Genomic DNA, 22,251 nt, shown 5'->3' on the forward strand with positions numbered 1-22,251 from the left:
CACCCTCTGCCACCAAATCGGAAGCGCAATCTGAAGAGACATGGATATGACCAGGGCCCAGACCCCATCACTACCGACCGACCGATCGCTAACCCCCCCAGCCCTGAGGCTCCAGCTGGAACGTAGCTGGGGCCCCAGGCTCCCAAACGATATGTGCGCGACTCCGCCCTCTGCTCAACCCGAGCTCTCCTCACTGCCTTACCTTGTCCAGGCAATTCACCTTCTCGGTGGGGTACACGATTTTGTTACAACGAGCACAGCTGGGATTCATGGTTGCCGCTCACGCTGTAGTGCTTCCTGTACCAGTCCTGCTGCACCGTCCCCCGGTAGTACCTCTGTACTGTACTCCTGCTCCTCGCGGGTGCCCACAGTAACAATCCAAGTACCTTCTCGCGCCGTTGATAGAACTACTACTACCGCCCTCGAGTGGGAGCTCCTGCCGAAGATTCCGAAAGGGGGCGGGGTCGAAGGGGGCGGGGCGCCGCGGGAGCGCGCGCCACGTACCCCGGGAGGGGCCATGCAGTATAGGCAACTGCGAGTGCGCGCCGTGGACGGTGCTAACTTAGGATGGTGGAGTTCTGTTTTTCTAACGTCGTTCATGATTGCCTGTTTAATTGTATCTGTAGCTGGTATTCTCTCCTGTGTAATTCTTTCGTACAGTAGTGTGAGTTTAAGTCATTAAATGAAGTTACATATGATAATTTCAAAAGTTTTACAACTTGAAAAATGTACATTAATACAATATGCAAATCCATTTACCTCTCAACTTTCCAAGTGATCAGTTCACTCACCTATCAGAATCTTAGAATTTTTACTGAAAGATTTTATTTTATTTACACAAGTCCTTTTTCAGCAGAGGCCCGGGGAGAAAAGCTCCATGGGTAACAGTAAATGTTCGTGCACACGTTACAATAATCAATAAAGTAAACAAAATGTAGTATATATAAGAACATACAAATTTGTTACATCTTGACAGCAAAACCTAGAACATAGCTAGTACTATTTGTAGGTATGACTTATGTCAAGATATAAGGTTAAGACAGGTTGGTAGGTACAAAGGATTAAACACAGAGGGAGAAGTTGGATATGTTTTGGGTATAATGTGAATGATTTCTGGACAAAGATAAAAATGTATATATATATATATGGTAAGGGGACGACGACAAATGCCTAAAAATTATTTTTTCCTCATTTTCTACATTGGGTCAGAGAGTGTCATGTGAACTGTCACTCCCTCACACTTGCGATTCAGTGTCACTCTCCTATCTTCTTCGACAGTCATGCCTGTCACAGGTCTGCTCTCACACATGCCCTCATTTCCTCTTCCTTCTTCCCGTCTATCCCAAGTCTGCATAAGACTTCTGACTTCTGCTTTCCTGCATATGAGCCCAAACCATCATAATCTGTTCTCCTTCACCTGCTCTGCAATTGGACCTACTTGGGCTTCTGCATTGATGTCCTGATTTCTTTGTAAGCCCCACAATGTGCACCCTTCCACACATCTCAGTCATTTCGTCTTCATCACCTCTAGCTTCCTCCTGTACCATACAGTAGTACTGGTTGTTCCACTGCTTTGTACACATTACTTTTCAGCTTCTTTGGCATTCATCTGTCACCACGCCTATGACACTCTGTGCCAGTTGGCTGTAGCCTATTTGATTCTAGCTTTGACTTCCTCATTCAAATTTCCCTTCTGTTCATCCACCCTCTCATAAACTTGAAGCAGTTAACCCGTTCCTCTGTTTCCGTTCCAGCTCCATTTTGAGCTTCCTCTGACTCACCCCATTTGCTGCCATCACAGCTGTCTTATCTGTATTCAGTTTCATCCTTTGTGCCTCTGGTTTTAAATTCCATTCCCCATATAATTTGCCTAAGTTTTTGTTATGAGTCTGCCTGTAATGCCACATTATCTGCATACAGCAACTTTGCTGCTTGGACCCAGCTGACCTGTTTGCTAATGCAATCCAGCACCATTATGAACGGCAGCGGGCTCAGAGATTAACCTTGATAATGACAAATACCATGGTTTGCAGTTCCCAACAACATCCTAGTTTCATTCCCGGAGGCAACCACTTTCATTATTCTAAGTTATGCTGTTTACAAATGCAAACTCTTTCTCAGTATCACAATCCTTTATTACAGTCACCCTGAATGTTACCACACTGAGAATGGGCAAAGGCCAGAAATCAGGAACAGTTTTTAAATATTGCTGTTAGAAACTTGGTAGAATAGCAAGTTGTAGCTTAGTGTCCATTTTCTGAAAGTTATAAAGTGTAAAACTGAGATGTCTGTTATTATTCAGTGACACAATGATTTGCCAGAAAACCACAAATTTCACAAAGAACAGCCAAAAAATATGAGGCAAATAATCTGGATATTCTGTGGCATTCTGGACATTCCAGAAGTATGGGACAGCCTCAATAGTTAAAAATAACCCTTGACTCTGAACATCTGCCATTGTTTTTGAAATTACCCCTGATTCTAAAAAAAAAAAAAAAAAAAAAAATGATATTGAGATTAAATTGATGTGGAAAGAAGCTGCTAGGCTCCATGAAGAAGGAATATCTTCAAAAGTTGAATTTGGCTCAAAAGTAAGCAATAATGCGAAGGGCAGTCACTGTGCTCAGTGCCCATCTCAACAATGTTTCCAGAAAATAGCAAGAAAAGAGACCTATGGAATTCTAAATGGACGATGGGCTAAGATGGAGTGATACAAGAGAACAAGTCATGTAGTCTGTGTGGAGTAACAACAAAGCCATAGCAGCAGATAGAATGAAGGTCCTTGGACTGGACCTGAAAGAATTTGGGGTTGGAATTTTTAGGACTTGCAATAAGTGGCTGTTGATGACTGTAAGAGATTGAAGGTGGTTGCTGTTGAGATGTAGTTGGAAAAGGTTGATAGTAATTTAATCAATAGTTGGCTGATGCAGGAGGACCACACATCTGCATACTGGTTTTAGTATCTCATTACTGGTTTCGTGAGTTAAGTACTTATATAGATGAAAATTATCACAGACTAGGGTGGGTTTGCTGACAGGGTATTAGATCATGCAATATGAGGCATAAGTTAGTGTAAAACAGTCTGTGGACCATGAGGAGTTGGACAGCTTAAAGTTTTACAACAAGAGTTGGTTAGTTAAAATGACTGACAGTGAGGCAGTTAGATGCTGAATCCAAAATCTGTAGCAGATTTGTCAATCTTGTAGGTATTTGCTAATCTATTTAGGGAAGGGGTGAGTTTAGTCAACTGGCTGTAAAGAAGCTTTAGTAAGAGAAGGCGAGAAGCTAAGATCCTAGTAGATTGGAGTAGGAAGTAGTGTTAGTATGCTGACGGGAGATGAGTTGTCTGTTGTCTTTTGTAAAGAAGTTTTAGATGTGGACATCAAATTTTAAGTCTTGCTGTATTAGCATACCTAAAAATTTCATTTACAGGACAGCTACAATTCTTTCTCTACCTAATGGATATAGAATTAGAACTTTAAGATGTACCAGTGATTTCTAAGTTAGGAATAAAGAGCATGATTTTTGACTTAGATGAGTTTAAGAGCTAGCCTGAACATTGTAGCTAGTTCTGAAAATTACTGAAACTACTCCAGATGGATGTGTTAAAAGCTGATAGCTTTCTGGATAAATATGACTGACCTGTTACTGTAATGGATTTCTGATGTAGAAGAGCAGAATTAGTGCACATTTTTTAACAGAAATGGAGAATAGAACTAGAAATTATTCTTGAGGGAAAGCAAGTATTATGGTTTGGCAGGAGGAAAGGCAGTTATTTGATTAACAGTCAGGTATCTTTTGTAAGGTAGCTTTAGAATGTCTGCATGCAGTCCATTAATGCCTATTGTGATGAGGTAGCTGGCAAGTGTGGTCTGAGGGATGTTGTCAGTTTTCTTTAAAGTTTAAGAGGAAAGCATTCAAAGTTTTTTTTTTATAAGTTTGTAAGAACTGTATTGATAACTCAGTGATACAGATTTTACTGCATCCCTGCAATTAAATTTGCATTGAGAAGAGGCAAGTAGGTCAGATTGCTATAGGAAGGTCATAATTTGTTTGTTTTTTTCTAGTAACAAGTAAATGATGGCAACTGGCCTTAAGTTATTAAAGGCCGTGGAACAAGCAGCTTTATGTAATGGGATAATAGCCTTTAGCCATATTAAAGACGCATATAGCTCTTTAAGACTGTGATTGAACAAGGTAGCCACTAGAAAATGCTATGAAGTCTGCAGCAAGATGCAAGAATTTGGGAAGTTTAGCTGGGCGATAGGATTTTCACATTTTGAGATGATGCCAATCCTACAATACAGTGAATGTATTCAAAGAGGGGTGTTAATGGAAAACATTGGATTGTGCATAAATACCGATCTAGAACAGCGAATGATGTGGTTAGGAAAGGTCCAGTGCTCTATTGATAACAGCAACCATACTTAATTGAACATTACAGTATGGTAAGAAAAACATTAAAGAGAAAATAGTCCATACAGGACACATAAGTGCAGTAACCTGGGATCTTTTAATGAACAGCAGCATGGAATTTCTCAACCTGTCTGACTGTTGACAGCTGTCTCTCTAAGCAACAACACCAACTTCCTGGAAAATGAAATTCTGGAAAGTAAAGCAAAAATTGCAGAGGTTGGGGTAATAATTTACAGTGTTTGACTGAGACAACATTTTTTAAATGTGTTAACCTAGCAAATCGCTTACTGCAGGTAACTGATACTGAACACTTGCCGGAAAGAATCAATTACCAGTGTGTTGCGCACTGTGAATTTTGTGCCCCTCACAACCTGATATTGTAAAATAAATAAATAAGGTACACTAAACACTCAAACATGTTTTCTTAATCTACACAATTCAGTGTCACTGGTGACTGGAAAATGACTGAAGTGTCAGGCCTTGCAATAGTTTTTAAATATTACTCTAATTCATTTAAATTGTTAGTCATGTTTTGCACCAACATGCATTTTCAAAGAAAAACTTGTGATAACTGAGGTCACTGGATTGGATTATGTCGCTCCTTCTATTTTCAGAAATAGTTGGAGCGTTATGGCAGCAGCTGCTGAACTACACTACCATCGTAATATTCTGAGAGCTAAGCAAAAGCACATGCACTGTGCAATGTTCACCATTATCACCCAAATAAGAAGATGCCAAATGGGGAGCAGTTGTAGAGTGTGTACAAGGTGAACTATATGAAACAGGTAGCATGATGCCACAAAAGTTAACTGTTTGTTGTACCTAGGACAGTGTGATTAAAGAAAGCTGCAGGTAGCTGTGCTTTAGGCTGTGAATGAGACTGAGTAGTCCCTAGAGCTAATAATATTTTTCAGACAGGCAGCGTCATCAGTATTGGTGAGTAATTAGTCATACTTTAGGACATGGTGCCTATACGCTTAATATGGATTGGCAAACTGACATACTTAATGTTAACTGATAAAACTAGAAACTTTCTCATACTTTGCAAGCAGACTCCATGCAAGACGATCCCCCATGTACATTAAGATCCTTATCAACATCCAGCCTACAGGTTCCACGGACTCATTTATCCAGCAACAACCATTCTTTCTCTCTTCTTCCCCCAAAATCTGTGAATCCATCCCCAGCCAAATAAAATCTACTCAATCTTTTCAATCTTTCAAACACAAACTTAAAAAAAAAATCACATTTTTAAGCCAGCAGAATGCAAATGACTCCAAAATACTGCCACTACATAATAAGCACTTCATTCCCCCGTATTGTTCTTTACTGGCACTAACAGACTCTTTCTTTCTCTTTTTCTTGTTTATCTACTCCTAGCTCTTCCTCTCAGAATACTTTGCCTCTACAAGCCCTCCCCCATCCTACTAGTATCATCATCTCTTTCATTCTTCTACTTCCTACTCTTCCTCTCACCTGCCCTGTAACTGTATCTCTCTCCGTACTCTTCCTCTCACACACCCTGTAACTGTATCTCTCTCTCTCTCTACTCTTCCTCTCACCCGCCCTGTAACTGTAGCTCTCCCTACTCTTCCTCTCATACCGCCCTGTAACTGTTGCTCTCGCTACTCTTCCTCTCACCTGCCCTGTAACTGTAGCTCTCTCTACTCTTTCTCTCACCCACCCTGTAACTGTAGCTCTCTCTACTCTTTCTCTCACCCACCCTGTAACTGTAGCTCTCTCTCTACTCTTCCTCTCACCTGCCCTGTAACTGTAGCTCTCTCTACTCTTCCTCTCACCCGCCCTGTACCTGTATCTCTGTCTCTCTACTCTTCCTCTCACCCGCCCTGTAACTGTATCTCTCTCTCTACTCTTCCTCTCACCTGCCCTGTAACTGTAGTTCTCTCTACTCTTCCTCTCACCCGCCCTGTAACTGTATCTCTGTCTCTCTACTCTTCCTCTCACCCACCCTGTAACTGTATCTCTCTCTCTACTCTTCCTCTCACCCGCCCTGTAACTGTATCTCTCTCCCTACTCTTCCTCTCACCCGCCCTGTAACTGTATCTCTCTTTACTCTTCCTCTCACCCGCCCTGTACCTGTATCTCTCTCTACTCTTCCTCTCACCCGCCCTGTAACTGTATCTCTCTCTCTCTATTCTTCCTCTCACCTGCCCTGTAACTGTAGCTCTCTCTCTCTCTCTCTACTCTTCCTCTCACCCACCCTGTAACTGTAGCTCTCCCTACTCTTCCTCTCACCCACCCTGTAACTGTATCTCTCTCTCTCTCTCGCTACTCTTCCTCTCACTCGCCTTGTCACTGTAGCTCTCCCTACTCTTCCTCTCACCCACCCTGTAACTGTAGCTCTCTCTCTCTCTACTCTTCCTCTCACCCACCCTGTAACTGTAGCTCTCCCTACTCTTCCTCTCACCCACCCTGTAACTGTATCTCTCTCTCTCTCTCTCTACTCTTCCTCTCACCCACCCTGTAACTGCAGCTCTCGCTACTCTTCCTCTCACCCGCCCTGTAACTATAGCTCTCTCTCTTTACTCTTCCTCTCACACGCCCTGTAACTGTATCTCTCTCTCTCTACTCTTCCTCTCACCGGCCCTGTAACTTTAGCTCTCCCTACTCTTCCTCTCACCCACCCTGTAACTGTATCTCTCTCTCCCTACTCTTCCTCTCACCCGCCCTGTAACTGCATCTTTCTCTCTACTCTTCCTCTCACCCGCCCTGTAACTGTAGCTCTCCCTACTCTTCCTCTCACCCGTCCTGTAACTGTATCTCTCTCTCTCTACTCTTCCTCTCACCCGCCCCGTAACTGTAGCTCTCCCTACTCTTCCTCTCACCCGCCCTGTAACTGTATCTCTCTCTACTCTTCCTCTCACTTGCCCTGTAACTGTATCTCTCTCTCTACTCTTCCTCTCACCTGTCCTGTAACTGTATCTCTCTCTCTCTACTCTTCCTCTCACCCGTCCCGTAACTGTAGCTCTCCCTACTCTTCCTCTCACCCACCCTGTAACTGTATCTCTGTCTCTCTACTCTTCCTCTCACCCGCCCTGTAACTGTATCTCTCTCTCTCTCTACTCTTCCTCTCACCCGTCCTGTAACTGTATCTCTCTCTCTCTACTCTTCCTCTCACCCGCCCCATAACTGTAGCTCTCCCTACTCTTCCTCTCACCCACCCTGTACCTGTATCTCTGTCTCTCTACTCTTCCTCTCACCTGCCCTGTAACTGTAGCTCTCCCTACTCTTCCTCTCACCCGTCCTGTAACTGCATCTCTCTCTATTCTTCCTCTCACCCGCCCTGTAACTGTATCTCTCTCTCTCTACTCTTCCTCTCACTGTCCTGTAACTGTATCTCTCTCTACTCTTCCTCTCACCCACCCTGTAACTGTATCTCTGTCTCTCTACTCTTCCTCTCACCCGCCCTGTACCTGTATCTCTCTCTACTCTTCCTCTCACCCGCCCTGTAACTGTATCTCTGTCTCTCTACTCTTCCTCTCACCCGCCTGTAACTGTATCTCTCTCTCTCTAGTCTTCCTCTCACCCACCCTGTAACTGTATCTCTGTCTCTCTACTCTTCCTCTCACTTGCCCTGTAACTGTATCTCTCTCTCTACTCTTCCTCTCACCCGTCCTGTAACTGTATCTCTCTCTCTACTCTTCCTCTCACCCGTCCTGTAACTGTATCTCTCTCTCTCTACTCTTCCTCTCACCCGCCCCGTAACTGTAGCTCTCCCTACTCTTCCTCTCACCCGCCCTGTACCTGTATCTCTGTCTCTCTACTCTTCCTCTCACCCGCCCCGTAACTGTAGCTCTCCCTACTCTTCCTCTCACCCGTCCTGTAACTGTATCTCTCTCTCTCTACTCTTCCTCTCACCCGCCCTGTAACTGTATCTCTGTCTCTCTACTCTTCCTCTCACCCGCCTGTAACTGTATCTCTCTCTCTCTCTACTCTTCCTCTCACCCGTTCTGTAACTGTATCTCTCTCTACTCTTCCTCTCACCCGCCCTGTAACTGTATCTCTGTCTCTCTACTCTTCCTCTCACCCGCCTGTAACTGTATCTCTCTCTCTCTACTCTTCCTCTCACCCGCCCTGTAACTGCAGCTCTCGCTACTCTTCCTCTAACCCACCGTGTAACTGTATCTCTCTCTACTCTTCCCCTCACCTGCCCTGTAACTGTATCTCTCTCTCTACTCTTCCTCTCACCCGCCCTGTAACTGTATCTCTCTCTCTCTACTCTTCCTCTCACCGGCCCTGTAACTGTATCTCTCTCTCTACTCTTCCTCTCACCCGCCCTGTAACTGTATCTCTCTCTACTCTTCCTCTCACCGGCCCTGTAACTGTATCTCTCTCTCTACTCTTCCTCTCACCCGCCCTGTAACTGTATCTCTCTCTCTCTACTCTTCCTCTCACCGGCCCTGTAACTGTATCAATCTCTCTACTCTTCCTCTCACCCGCCCTGTAACTGTATCTCTGTCTCTCTACTCTTCCTCTCACCCGCCTGTAACTGTATCTCTCTCTCTCTACTCTTCCTCTCACCCGCCCTGTAACTGCAGCTCTCGCTACACTTCCTCTAACCCACCGTGTAACTGTATCTCTCTCTACTCTTCCCCTCACCTGCCCTGTAACTGTATCTCTCTCTCTCTACTCTTCCTCTCACCCGCCCTGTAACTGTATCTCTCTCTCTCTACTCTTCCTCTCACCGGCCCTGTAACTGTATCTCTCTCTCTTCCTCTCACCCGCCTTGTAACTGTATCTCTCTCTCTCTACTCTTCCTCTCACCGGCCCTGTAACTGTATCTCTCTCTCTACTCTTCCCCTCACCTGCCCTGTAACTGTATCTCTCTCTCTACTCTTCCTCTCACCGGCCCTGTAACTGTATCTCTCTCTCTACTCTTCCTCTCACCGGCCCTGTAACTGTATCTCTCTCTCTACTCTTCCTCTCACCCGCCCTGTAACTGTATCTCTCTCTCTCTACTCTTCCTCTCACCCGCCCTGTAACTGTATCGCTCTCTTTACTCTTCCTCTCACTCGCCCTGTAACTGTATCTCTATCTCTCTACTCTTCCTCTCACCCGCCCTGTAACTGTATCTCTCTCTCTACTCTTCCTCTCACCCGCCCTGTAACTGTATCGCTCTCTTTAATCTTCCTCTCACTCGCCCTGTAACTGTATCTCTATCTCTCTACTCTTCCTCTCACCCGCCCTGTACCTGTAGCTCTCACTACTCTTCCTCTCACCTGCCCTGTAACTGTATCTCTCTCTCTACTCTTCCTCTCTCCCGCCCTGTAACTGTATCGCTCTCTTTACTCTTCCTCTCACCCACCCTGTAACTGTAGCTCTCCCTACTCTTCCTCTCACCCGCCCTGTAACTGTATCTCTCTGTCTCCTCGTCCTCTCACCCGCCCTGTACCTGTAGCTCTCTCTACTCTTCCTCTCACCTGCCCTGTAACTGTATCTCTCTCTCTCTACTCTTCCTCTCACCCGCCCTGTAACTGCAGCTCTCGCTACTCTTCCTCTCACCCGCCCTGTAACTGTATCTCTCTCTCTCTCTCTACTCTTCCTCTCACCTGCCTGTAACTGTATCTCTCTCTCTACTCTTCTTCTCACCCGCCCTGTAACTGTATCTCTCTCTACTCTTCCTCTCACCCGCCCTGTAACTGTATCTCTCTCTCTATTCTTCCTCTCACCCGCCCTGTAACTGTAGCTCTCCCTACTCTTCCTCTCACCCACCCTGTAATTATATCTCTCTCAATGAACAGTTTCCACCTTTTATATCAAATCAACAGTCCTGACTTTAATACATTTGATTAATTACTTCTCTTATTACTCTAAAAATGATATTTGACTTTTTTTACTCTGGATATTACTCTAATATTCTACATTCTGCATTCAGCTACCATTTCAACATACATCCTCTAAATTATGTGTTTTTTACTTCAGTTATATAAAATTATCTGTTTGCATTCTATGTCTTTGATAGGCTGAGCCTGAAAATAATATATTGGAATCAGTGTTCTACCCCAGTTAACTTATAACAAAGTTAAAAGGTTAACTGTGAGCCTATGGGAATCATGTTATTTTTCAAAGGCATTAGGAAACATGTTTATTTATTTATTTATTTGCTTGCTTGCATTTGTTTACCGGGATGGTCTTGCTGGACCAAAAGTGTCCATTTTCAGTGGAGTCCCAGGGAGAAAGCTCCACATATAAGACATTTCACATACAATACAGAATACATTAATAAAGACATTGAGTACATATTATTGGCAACTTATACAACTGGTGAAAAAAAAACAGTACATAAGTAATCATTCTCAAATCAAAGATATTATTATTATTGATATTATTTATGGCAACAAGATTCTACTGTGACAAGTGGCATTACAGGCATCCACGAATATATGCCACTAGATAGCGACTGTAAGAGAATTTGGATGGTATATCTCAGTAGCTTGGATACATTGTATGTTTTCACCAATCTGGATTGTTACTCATTTGGACAGTCATTGCAGATATCTGTCATTTATACAGATTGCAGTTACATAGCATTTGTTGCTTTATGTATATAGTATAGTATATATTCTGTTTATTCAGCACATCACAGTGCTACGCCAGATTATAAACTGGTCAAGGAAGCATAGCAACGCTTGTACAATGAGACAGCATTATTGATCTGACTTGCTGATAGCATTACAGCCCTACATATGTATGAAGCTGGGAGGTGCTACAGTGTAATTCTCCTATGGAGCCATATACATTGATTTTAAAACAATGGGTTCCACTTTGCAGAGTATGGTAAAGGTGTACTCTGACTCACTATCCACCAAAATGATAACTGCCCTAAATTACCTGTTACAATCTTGCCTACAAACTGCAAATTTAAAACCTACAACCTGAATGGACCAAGTTGTCATGGCATATTCTGATAACCGATTATCATCCTACAAAAGCTTCCAGTCGAGATGCTGAATACAGTAGTTATGCACAGTAGTTATGCACAGCACACCCACATATAGTGGGTAGCAGTCTGAACCACAATAATATATTATAATTAGGGGCAATGTCATCTGGGGTGTGTCTCTAATCATGTCCATATGTTTAAGAACATTCCTGATTTTGTTCACATGACTGCTCTGCCCCTCTTGAAATGTTTGATTTTGTGATATAATAGTTTCAGAGGTAGTTAGCAGGCATGTAGTCAAGGAAACCACCAAGGAGCCTAATTTAGTTTCCCTGATGCCCCAGATTACTGCCTGGATAATTAATTTGGTCAAAGTTACATAGTGTTCAAATGGAAACTGCAGGAATCAAACCCTGAGACTACAGGAAGCAGCTTGTCAACAATTCACCTTAATCCTCTGTGGTAAGTAACTACTAGACTCATAACACTGAGGATCACTGTAATAAACAGGTAACATTTAAAGACTTCTTATTCATGAAAAAATGCATAAGAAATAAATCATAGTATTATATAAACAGTGTAATAGAAAAGTGGCAATATAAAGCCTCTGTCATTTAAGGTTCTTGTCTCTATTTATTTTTAGACTTTTTATTAATTCCTGAGGTGACAGGATGAGAGCTAAGAGTTGAGTGTAGGCATGAAGTTACAGAACATGCCCCTTCTTAGGAGGTCTTTCATATAATATTAGTAATACTATTGAGTGTTTGTTTACTACACCACACAGTATGCTTGCAGTGTATTAATGGCCTTATGTTGTATAGTTCTAGTCTGATGTGCATTGCTATAGTAAAGGTCATGGGAAAACTGCAGTTGTCAGGAATGTAGAGAATCCTGGAAGACAAGCCAAGTACTTCACCACAGACAGACATCTTATGTCCATGTGGCTTCTTAGTTTGATGTGCATGTTTTGGGCTCCTCTCACTTTCCAAACATCGTTTACATATTCCCATTAAATGACAACATACCCAACACGGGGTATCTTATTATTCTTGATATTTTACATATTCCCATTAAATTACAACATACCCAGCATGGGGTATCTTATTATTCTTGATATTTTGCATATTCCCATTAAATTACAACATACCCAACACGGGGTATCTTATTATTCTTGATATTTTACATATTCCCATTAAATTACAACATACCCAACACGGGGTATCTTATTATTCTTGATATTTTGCATATTCCCATTAAATTACAACATACCCAGCATGGGGTATCTTATTAGTCTTGATATTTTGCATATTCCCATTAAATTACAACATACCCAACACGGGGTATCTTATTATTCCTGATATTTTGGGCATGCTCGCATGCTGTACCAATTGTTATTTCTGTCATGGATAAGCTCAATGTCCCAGTTCCACTTTGTTGACTCCGATGTAGGAACTGGGGATGTCTCTGAAGGCTTGCACACTTCTTCATTTACATATAATGCACACAAGCCTGCTTTTAATATGCCATTCTATAGTACATTGGTAGACTGGAAGATTGCCTTGCTCTAAGAATAAATTGGCTTGGAAATCTGCCCATTGTCTAGTGCATTTATCCACAATAATACCTATATTTTCTTTCCTTTTCTTACTATTTAATCTGGAAGATTCACTTCACTCCTAAGAGTTTCGTGAGGTTCCCAGTGGTAGATAATGCTTTTGCTAGTTTAATCCCCCTGTCCTGCTCAGGTGACTTAAGCTGTGAGCTGTCCACATAGAGCGTTATTATGCTGTACCTCATTGCTGTACTACATGTTCAGTATTGGGGCTCTGCAAAGGGGAACCCAGTGCTTTAGAACTGGAATCCACCCTGCATAAGCAACTCTTCCAAGCTATATGTTCATAAGAACCTTCACATGCTGTTTGGAGAATAATAGTTCACATAATTTAAAGGAAGAGGGAACACTGAAAAAAGATGGTGACATTTGTAAGAGACAAGCTGAGAAAGCTGCAAGTCTCAGAACTCCCACTGCAAATGTATAGAGAGACAAGACCAAATAAAATGTTTGTTTTCTGCAGCTGTATAATAGCACACCACATAGTATGACATAAAGAAGCCCTGGCTGGAATACAAAGTTATTTCAGCATGGCAATCCCATCAAGCTATTTTGGGACATATTTATTGAAAAATGCAAAAACCTACAGTAATGCATGGAGAATAGTCCTGTTGAAAATGTCAAGATAAAATGGAAATCATTTTCTTTTTGAGTTTTTAGATGCAGACAATGCTGTTCTTTACATTTATTTATTCCTGTGCTGATGTCTCAAAAAATATCACTTCTGTATTTTTGTTCATATGCCCCTCAGAGTTAAGGAAACCGTTCTTAACTGATTTGCTTAAAGGGATACTTTTTTACTTGCATTTTTCTTTTTAAACTTCCCTTTTGTATCACATTCATCTATTTCCACAGTAATTTTTTCTAATATTGCATATATGTTTGAATCAGGAATAGACTATGAATACAGCACAGTAAACAAAGGTCTGAACACACTAGATGGGGCAGTCACATGTTGAGCTTTGGCCAAACAGGCAAAAACATCTTTTATTCTTTTAAACTCCAGAACTATAAAAAAGTAATTATTTTATGCAGGGAAAACTCTCACATCCATAATGTGGGGGACTATGCCCAACACCCATGAATGTGGGCAGGCATATGCCATGTAAGCCATGGTGTATAAATGAATTAATTTTTGAGATTACAACATATCATACTTCCTGATACCTAAATATTATAAAAGAAATACAAGTGAAGCAACAAAGGAGGTGCTTGTGTGGAAATCATTAAGTGCCTGACACTTTATTAATATGATTTAATGTTTCTGCAGTGCCAGTTTTAATATGCAAGCTTCTTGTTAAATCACATATTTAAGATATATCAACAAATGTGTTGTATGCAGATAATGTGACATTACAAGAATTTCAGCAAAGGATAAGTGAATAGAATGGAAAGGACACAGGGGATGAAACTAAGCACAGATAAGACAGTTGTGATGTCTGCAAATGGGGGAAGTCAGAAGAAGCTGAGAAGTGACATAGAAGGGAAGACAGTGGAACAGGTTAACAGCTTCAATTATCTGGGAGGAATGGTTGAGAAAAAGGGAAGAGTGAATGAGGAGGTCAAAGCTAGAACTGGAGGGGCTGCAGCCAACTGGCACAGAGTGTCAGGGATAGTGTATAACAGAAGAATGGCAAATAAGCTGAAAAGCAAGGTGTATAAAACAGTGGTGTGACCAGTACTACTGTATGGTACAGAAACCTGGGCAGTAAAGGGTAAAGCTATTGAGGAAGCTAGAGGTGATGGAAATGAAGTGCCTGAGATGGGTGGTAAGATGCACACTGTGGGACGGATGAAGAAATGAGGACAGATGAGCAGAAGCTAAAGTCGCTCCAATTGTAGAAAAGGTTAAATAAAACAGATTACGGTGGTTCAGGCTCATGTGCAGAACTGCAGAAGACAATGTAGTGAACAAGATTTGGGACAGACAAGAAGAAGGCAAGAGGAAGAGAGGACACCCAACAAAGAGATGGATGGATTGTGTGAGAGAAGACCTGCAACACATAGGCATGGGTGTCAAAGATGGCAGGAGAGTGGCACTGAATCGAGTGAGATGGCAACATACCTCTCAACCTCTTATTGCAAGAAATCTGGACAAAGCCTGAAATAATGAGGGGACAAAGGTCCAAAATAGGGACACATTTTAAATATTGCTCTTATAAACTTAGAAAGTTGCTAGAATAACATGACTTGAGTTTGCATGCATTTTCTGAAGGATATGAAGTCTGAAACTCAAACGTACGTAATTATTTAGGAACTTCATTCCTCAGATCATTCTAAAGATTTGCTAGAAACTACAAATTGTATGAGGAGCAGACCAAAAATATAAGGCAAAAATCTGGATATTCTGCAAAAATCTGGACAGTTGAAAAGTATGGATGGCGACAGTTGATATGACACCCCGACCCTATGTAGAAAACGGGGAAAAGGGGTTGATGATGATATTATATATATTTATGCATATTGATATCTATATATGTGCATATCAATGGCATCAATGACTATATATGTATATATCGATATAAGAAGACCGTTTGCATTGGGGGCAGTAGTATAAGTATCTGGTAAAAAATCAGATATTCCTGACTTTACTCCTGCCCATACCACCTAAATGATCAGATGAACAGCCCCAAGCTTGATGCATTGCAGAAAAAATAAACAGCTCTCCATTAGGACAATCTCAAAATGAAGGGATGTGTTGCTCTCCAGTTCACAGAACATCCATTTCTGCCAATTTTCATGACTTGCACTCGAACACAAGTTCATCCTTTTTTATACATTAACATTACCTGATCCTCTGTGTTCATTGATGCAAGATGAAATATGGTATGTTTTTACATGTTATTGCATTAGTCAGTGTATACTGTGTTCTGTCTATAGATCACTGCATTTGAGCTTCCCTTTCCTTGTTCCCGAGTATTTTATGTTGTTACCATACGTTCATTTTCTTTGTTGTATCTTTGCTTACGTTACCACTTTTTATTTTCCTTATTGTCGGGCATTCCTCTCAAACTCTGAGCACAAGAAATCTGACAAAGCCAAAAATAATGGGGGAACAAAGGCCCCAAAATAGGGACAGATCTTAAATATCGTTCTTATAAACTTAGAAAGTTGCTAAAATAAAAGGTTTTATGTTAATATGCATTTTCTGAAGGATATGAAGTCTGAAACTAAAATATCTGTCATTATTTAGTGAATTTGGTCCTCACCGATTTGCCAGAATCCAGACATTTTATGAGGAACAGACCTAAAATATGAGGCAAAAATCTGGACAATTGAGAGGTATGGTCTCAGGTTCCCTAATCTTATCAAACTGACACTTTATTTCTGTGTTCTGTTGCATACCGCAGACTATTATTGTTAATATGTCCCTTCTGTTCACAAAATATTTTTATTCCACAAGATTTATAAATTCTCGATACAAATTACAAAAATAAATTATTCTTTCTTTCTTTCCTTTACTCCTTTTAGTCTGCTTATTAACCAGGGTAATGGAATGATCCCAAGTGGCCCGTTTCACCTACAGCCTGGGTCGGGTACACACCCAACAGGAACAAGAATTTGAATAACATACGAGCAATATTTTGCTCCACTGTACTGAGATACTACACTGTTTTTTTTTGCTCCATTCATTCTTCTGCCGAAGCTTATTCCTCTAGAAACTCCCTGCTGTTACCCAAATTCTCCAGTTAATACAGTTAACCTTCCAACTTTAATCAATCATTTTTTCTGATTGTCACTCAAACTGTCACTTTTTAGGATTTTTTTCTGAGTTTGTATAATGATACCAGAGTCTGTCCTACATACACACACACACACACACACACACACACACACACACACACACACACACACACACACACACACACACACACACACTCTCACATGCTGGTACTAAACATATTCCCTTTCTTGGTATGTAGACAATACTGTCTTCATGGTTTTAAACAGGTGTTTTCCAAAAACATTTTGTGTTTTTTCCCTTTATATATTGCCACTTCTCTTTTTAGGTCAAAATTTTCCATTACTGGCATATAACTAATTATGTGTTTCAACATCTGCTCCTCTTCTTCCATGTTGTACCCCTGTGATTGGACTGCAGTTAAGCTCTGCTCCTGACATGCTCAGGAGTCTATCCACACCTCTTAACCACTTGTACCATAACCAAGCATCAAGAACAACCCTCCAAAAGTAATGTCATAAGCTGAGAATAATGTCTATGTTATTAAATATTAGTAATGATGACACAGATATTCGATAATAATGTCTGTGTTATTAAACATTGGTAGTGCTGACCCAGATATTTGATGATAATGTGTGTGTTATTAAATTTTTTTAAATTTATTTTATTTTAACATTTGTTTACCAGGAAAGTCTGACTTGGAACGAAGCCAGTTTTCAGTGGAGGCCCAGGAAGAAACACTCCAGACACATGTCTTTATAACAGGAGAGGCAACTGGAGTACCCGGAGGAAACTCACACGAACACAGGGAGGACATGCAGCCTCTGCACAGAAGGCACCCCAGCCAAGAATCGAACCAGAGAACCTTTAGCTGTGAGGCAACAATGCAATCGCTGCAACACTATGCAATAAATATTGGTAATGCTGACCCATATATTCGATAATAATGTCTATGTTTTTAAATATTGGTAATGCTGACCCATATATTCGATAATAATGTCTATGTCATTAAATATTGGTAATGCTGACCGATATATTCGATAATAATGTCTATGTTATTAAATATTGGTAATACTGACCCATATATTCGATAATAATGTCTATGTTATTAAATATTGGCAATGATGACCCAGATATTCGATAATAATGTCTGTTATTAAATATTAGTAATGATGACCCAGATATTCGATAATAATGTCTGTGTTATTAAATATTAGTAATGATGACCCAGATATTCGATAATAATGTCTGTGTTATTAAATATTGGTAATGCTAACCTATATATTTGATAATAATGTCTGTGTTATTATAGGTTCATAGGTAGGTACTAGGCTATTGGCCCTAGGGCCTATATAAGCCTAGCCAAAGGTACCCTGGCTTTCGCCACCCAAGAAAATTATTTTCCTGTGCCACTGTGGAGCAGAGCCACAGAAGTGATCCCCGGGGTGAATTTCCTATCTCCCATCCAATCATCAAGATTTTTCTTGAACAGTGCTAATGAGGAGCTTTGTTTGATATAGATAGGTAGTTTGTTCCAGAGTATGGGAAGTCTCTGGGACAGGAATCTATCCCTCCAGCATGTTCTGTTTATTGTGGTGATGAGGTTTAGGTCCCTAGAGCGTGTAGCTTGCAGGGATTGGGGCCCCCACCCCCAACAAAAAAGACCACAGTGAAGAACTTCTCAAAAGCCAACTTCACACTTCTTAAGACTGGTGTGGTATCCTTCAAGGCCCCTGAGCCATTGGAAACCACAACCCACGCTGCTGAATCCCTTACAAATGCTTTCTACGAGCACCTCCAGGATTGCATGGATCAAGCAATCCCAAATAAAATCAAGACCCTTTCCACCAAAGGCAAGAGCCCGATCTGGTGGACCGCAGCCATAAACAAACTTTACAACAAGAGGAGAAAGCTACTACAAGATAGAGCAAAATCCCTAAAAGGGAAGACATCTCTGATCAACACTAGTAAAAAACTATGATCACTCATAAAATCATCCAAGGCCAACTTTGAGAGAAAAATCGCCAAGGACTCAAAAGACAATCATAAGGCCTTCTTTAGCTATGTTAGAAATCTGGGTGGAAACTCCCAGATATGCTCAGAATTAGTCCAAAATGATACAAAAATCACTGAACCCACAGACATTGCAAACATACTGGCAGACAGGTTCAGTGAAAATTTCTCCCTCCCCCAAAAGGAGAAATATCTATCCCAGCAGAGTGTAGTCTCCCAATCATCTCAAATGCCCAGGTGAGAGCTGCTCTCTCTAAAGCTAAAAACACAGCATCAATGGGACCGGATGGTGTCCCCGGCTGTGTGCTATACAAACTCAATGAGGAACTAAACCCACACATAAGGCTGCTGTTTAATCTTAGCCTTACCACAGGATACGTACCCAAAGAGTGGCGTGACGGCAACTGTGGTCCCACTCCACAAAGGCGGTGCTTCTACGGACCCTGGTAATTACCGCCCCATAAGCTTAACAAGCCTGGTCTGCAAAGCTATGGAGAGGATCATAATGGAACTCATAAATAAAGACATAGGGGACCTACAGACATTGGATCCTACCCAATTCGGCTTTGTCAAGGGCAGATCATGCCTCTTGAACTTGGTCGACTTTTTGAAACAGTCACCAAGGCCATTGATGAGGGTAAGGCAGTTCACACAGCCTACCTTGACCTTGCAAAAGCTTTCGACACAATACCCCACTCAAGTATCATAGAAAAGCTCACCAGCTTAAATGTAAACCCATATGTCACAAGATGGGTTGCAAACTGGCTCAAGGACAGAACCCACAGGGTTAGAGTTGCTGGTGCCATGTCAGACTCAAGCCGGTCACAAGCGGTGTCCCACAGGGCTCAGTCCTGGGCCCCGTCTTGTTCGGCATCTACTTTTCAGAAGTGCAGGCAAACATAGGAGGATTGTGGCTGACAAAGTTTGCAGATGACTGCAAACTGGGCGCCATAGTTGAAAATCCATCAGACACAGATATCCTTCAGAGAGGTCTCATAGAAATGGATAACTGGTGCCAGAGCCATGGCCTTAAGCTAAACGCCAAAAATGTATAGTCATACCCTTTGGTAAAAACAAGGTAACCCCAAGTTACCACATAGGTGGCAATCCATTAAGCACAGAAGAGGTTATCAGGGACCTGGGGACCCAAGTTGACAGCAACCTTTCTTTTGACACTCACATTGCCAAAGTGGTTAGGAGGACCTTCTACATTGCCCACCTGATTATGAAGGGATTCACATCCAGATCAAGGGAGGTCATTGTTCCCCTGTACTCTTCACTTATCAGACCAATGATTGAGTACAATGCCCCATTCGAATGTATCTTACCCGACACCTGCAGCAATTGGAAAGACCCCAAAAGTTCCTCACCAAAAGGATAAAGGGGCTCAAAAATATGCCATATGCTGCCCGACTGAAGAAACTCCAGCTCTATTCAGTCGCATACCGCCTGCTCAGAGGTGACCTGTGCCTGACATACAAGGCCATGTCCAACCTCGAATTAATGGACATGCTCCACCTCAAAAAATCCAAATCCACCAGAGCCACAAGAGCAAGAGACTTAAACCTCAACACGGATATAAATAGGACGTGCTGGAGGGACAGATTCATCACCCAGAGACTCCCTATGCTGTGGAACAGAATCCCGGTCCATGTGAGACAGAGCACCTTGCTGGCTCTGTTCAAGAGGAATCTTGACCAGTGGATGGGAGATCGTAGGTTTACCCCGGGGATCATCTCTGTATCACTGCTGGACAGAGGCACGGCAAACTAATGGGTATAGTATTCTTCAACCTAAGGGGTGGTGAAAGCCACACAACTCTGGCTAGGCTTATAAATGCCCTAGGGCAGATAGCCTAGTATGAACCTATGAACCTATGAACCTATGGAGCATGTCTAAAAGCTCTGGGTTTGACATAGCTTTGTGTGTTAGGCAGAGATTGCCTCTGAGTAGGCGATATGCAACGGAGTAAAGCTGCAGTTTTATGAGACAGTCTGCATAGGGCATCTCTTTGCGGACGGTAATCCTCTTTGTGAGGTATTTCTGTGGCCTTTCCAGTTGTTGTAGATGTCTTGTGAGGTACATACCAAAAGGGGCATTGTACTCTATAATGGGTCTAATGAGTGATGAGTAGAGGGGAACAATGACCTCTTTTTTCCTGGATGGAAACCTTTTGTGATGAGGTGTGCCACATAGAAGGATTTCCTGACTACTGTGGCAATGTGATTATCAAAGGAGAGGCTACTGTCCACCTGTGTCCCAAGGTCTCTTATCACACTTTTATTAAATATTCGTAACAATAACCCAGATATTTGATAATAATGTCTATGTTATTAAATATTAGTAATGATGACCCAGATATTCAATAATAATGTCTATGTTATTAAATATTAATAATGATGACCCAGATATTCGATAATAATGTCTGTGTTATTAAATATTGGTAATGCTGACCCAGATATTCGATAATAATGTCTATGTTATTAAATATTAGTAATGCTGACCCAGATATTCAATAATAATGTCTTTGTTATTAAATATCCGTAATGCTGACCCATATATTTGATAATAATGTTTATGTTATTAAATATTTGTAATGGTGACCCAGATATTTGATAATAATGCCTGTGTTATTAAATACTGGTAATGCTGACTCAGATATTCGATAATAATGTCTGTGTTATTAAATATTGGTAATGGTGACCCAGATATTCGATAATAATGTCTGTGTTTTTAAATATTAGAAATGATGACTCAGATATTTGATAATAATGTCTGTGTTATTAAATATTGGTAATGCTGACCCCGATATTTGATAATAATGTCTGTGTTATTAAATATTAGTAATGCTGACCCATATATTCGATAATAATGCCTGTGTTATTAAATATTGGTAATGCTGACCCATATAGTCAATAATAATGCCTGTGTTATTAAATATAAGTAATATTGACCCAGATATTCGATAATAAGGTCTGTGTTATTAAATATTAGTAATGATGACCCAGATATTCGATAATAAGGTCTGTGTTATTAAATATTGGAAATGCTGACCCAGATATTCGATAATAATGCCTGTGTTATTAAATATTGGTAATGGTGACCCAGATATTCGATAATAATGTCTGAATTATTAAATATTGGTAATGATGACTCAGATATTCGATAATAATGTCTGTGTTATTAAATATTAGTAATGATGACCCAGATATTCGATAATAATGTCTATGTTATTAAATATTGGTAATGCTGACCCATATATTATAGCAATAACCCACGCCTGGGTGTGGGTAATGCGGGATTTACCCACGGTTGGCGTGGTTTGGTCCCGAGGGCGAAACCTTAGGGACCAAACAAAGACAACCGTGGGTAAATCCCGCATTACCCACACCCAGAAGTGGGTTATTGCTATTATACTATGACATTATTTAAGAAAAGAAATAATTACTTTTCTTAAATAATGGCATTGTATAATGCCTCTTTGCTGCCCTTCCGCAGCTGGCTGGTATCCGCGGCAGTTCTGATGTACTGCGCATGCCTATGCAGTACATCAGAGCTGTGGCCAAAAGCAACGGAAAAAGCAAGATCTCCATTGCTTTTTACTGTTTCGCTATGTTAAATGGG

The 22,251-nt window shown here is 41.2% G+C and overlaps 1 protein-coding gene across 1 annotated transcript in view; it reads right to left on the reverse strand.

Moving 5' to 3' along the window:
• LASP1 (LIM and SH3 protein 1) overlaps positions 1–449 on the reverse strand; it is a 1,019,750-nt gene extending 1,019,301 nt beyond the window's left edge. Inside the window, exon 1 of the mRNA XM_044088315.1 lies at positions 203–449. Coding sequence (XP_043944250.1) covers positions 203–271 — 69 coding nt within the window. The 5' untranslated portion in view covers positions 272–449. The remainder of the gene's footprint in view (positions 1–202) is intronic.
• Positions 450–22,251: the final 21,802 nt, after the last annotated feature.

Source organism: Protopterus annectens, chromosome 11.part0, assembly GCF_019279795.1.
Source record: "Protopterus annectens isolate FY-2018-M chromosome 11.part0, PAN1.0, whole genome shotgun sequence".
Lineage (NCBI taxonomy): Eukaryota > Metazoa > Chordata > Ceratodontiformes > Protopteridae > Protopterus > Protopterus annectens.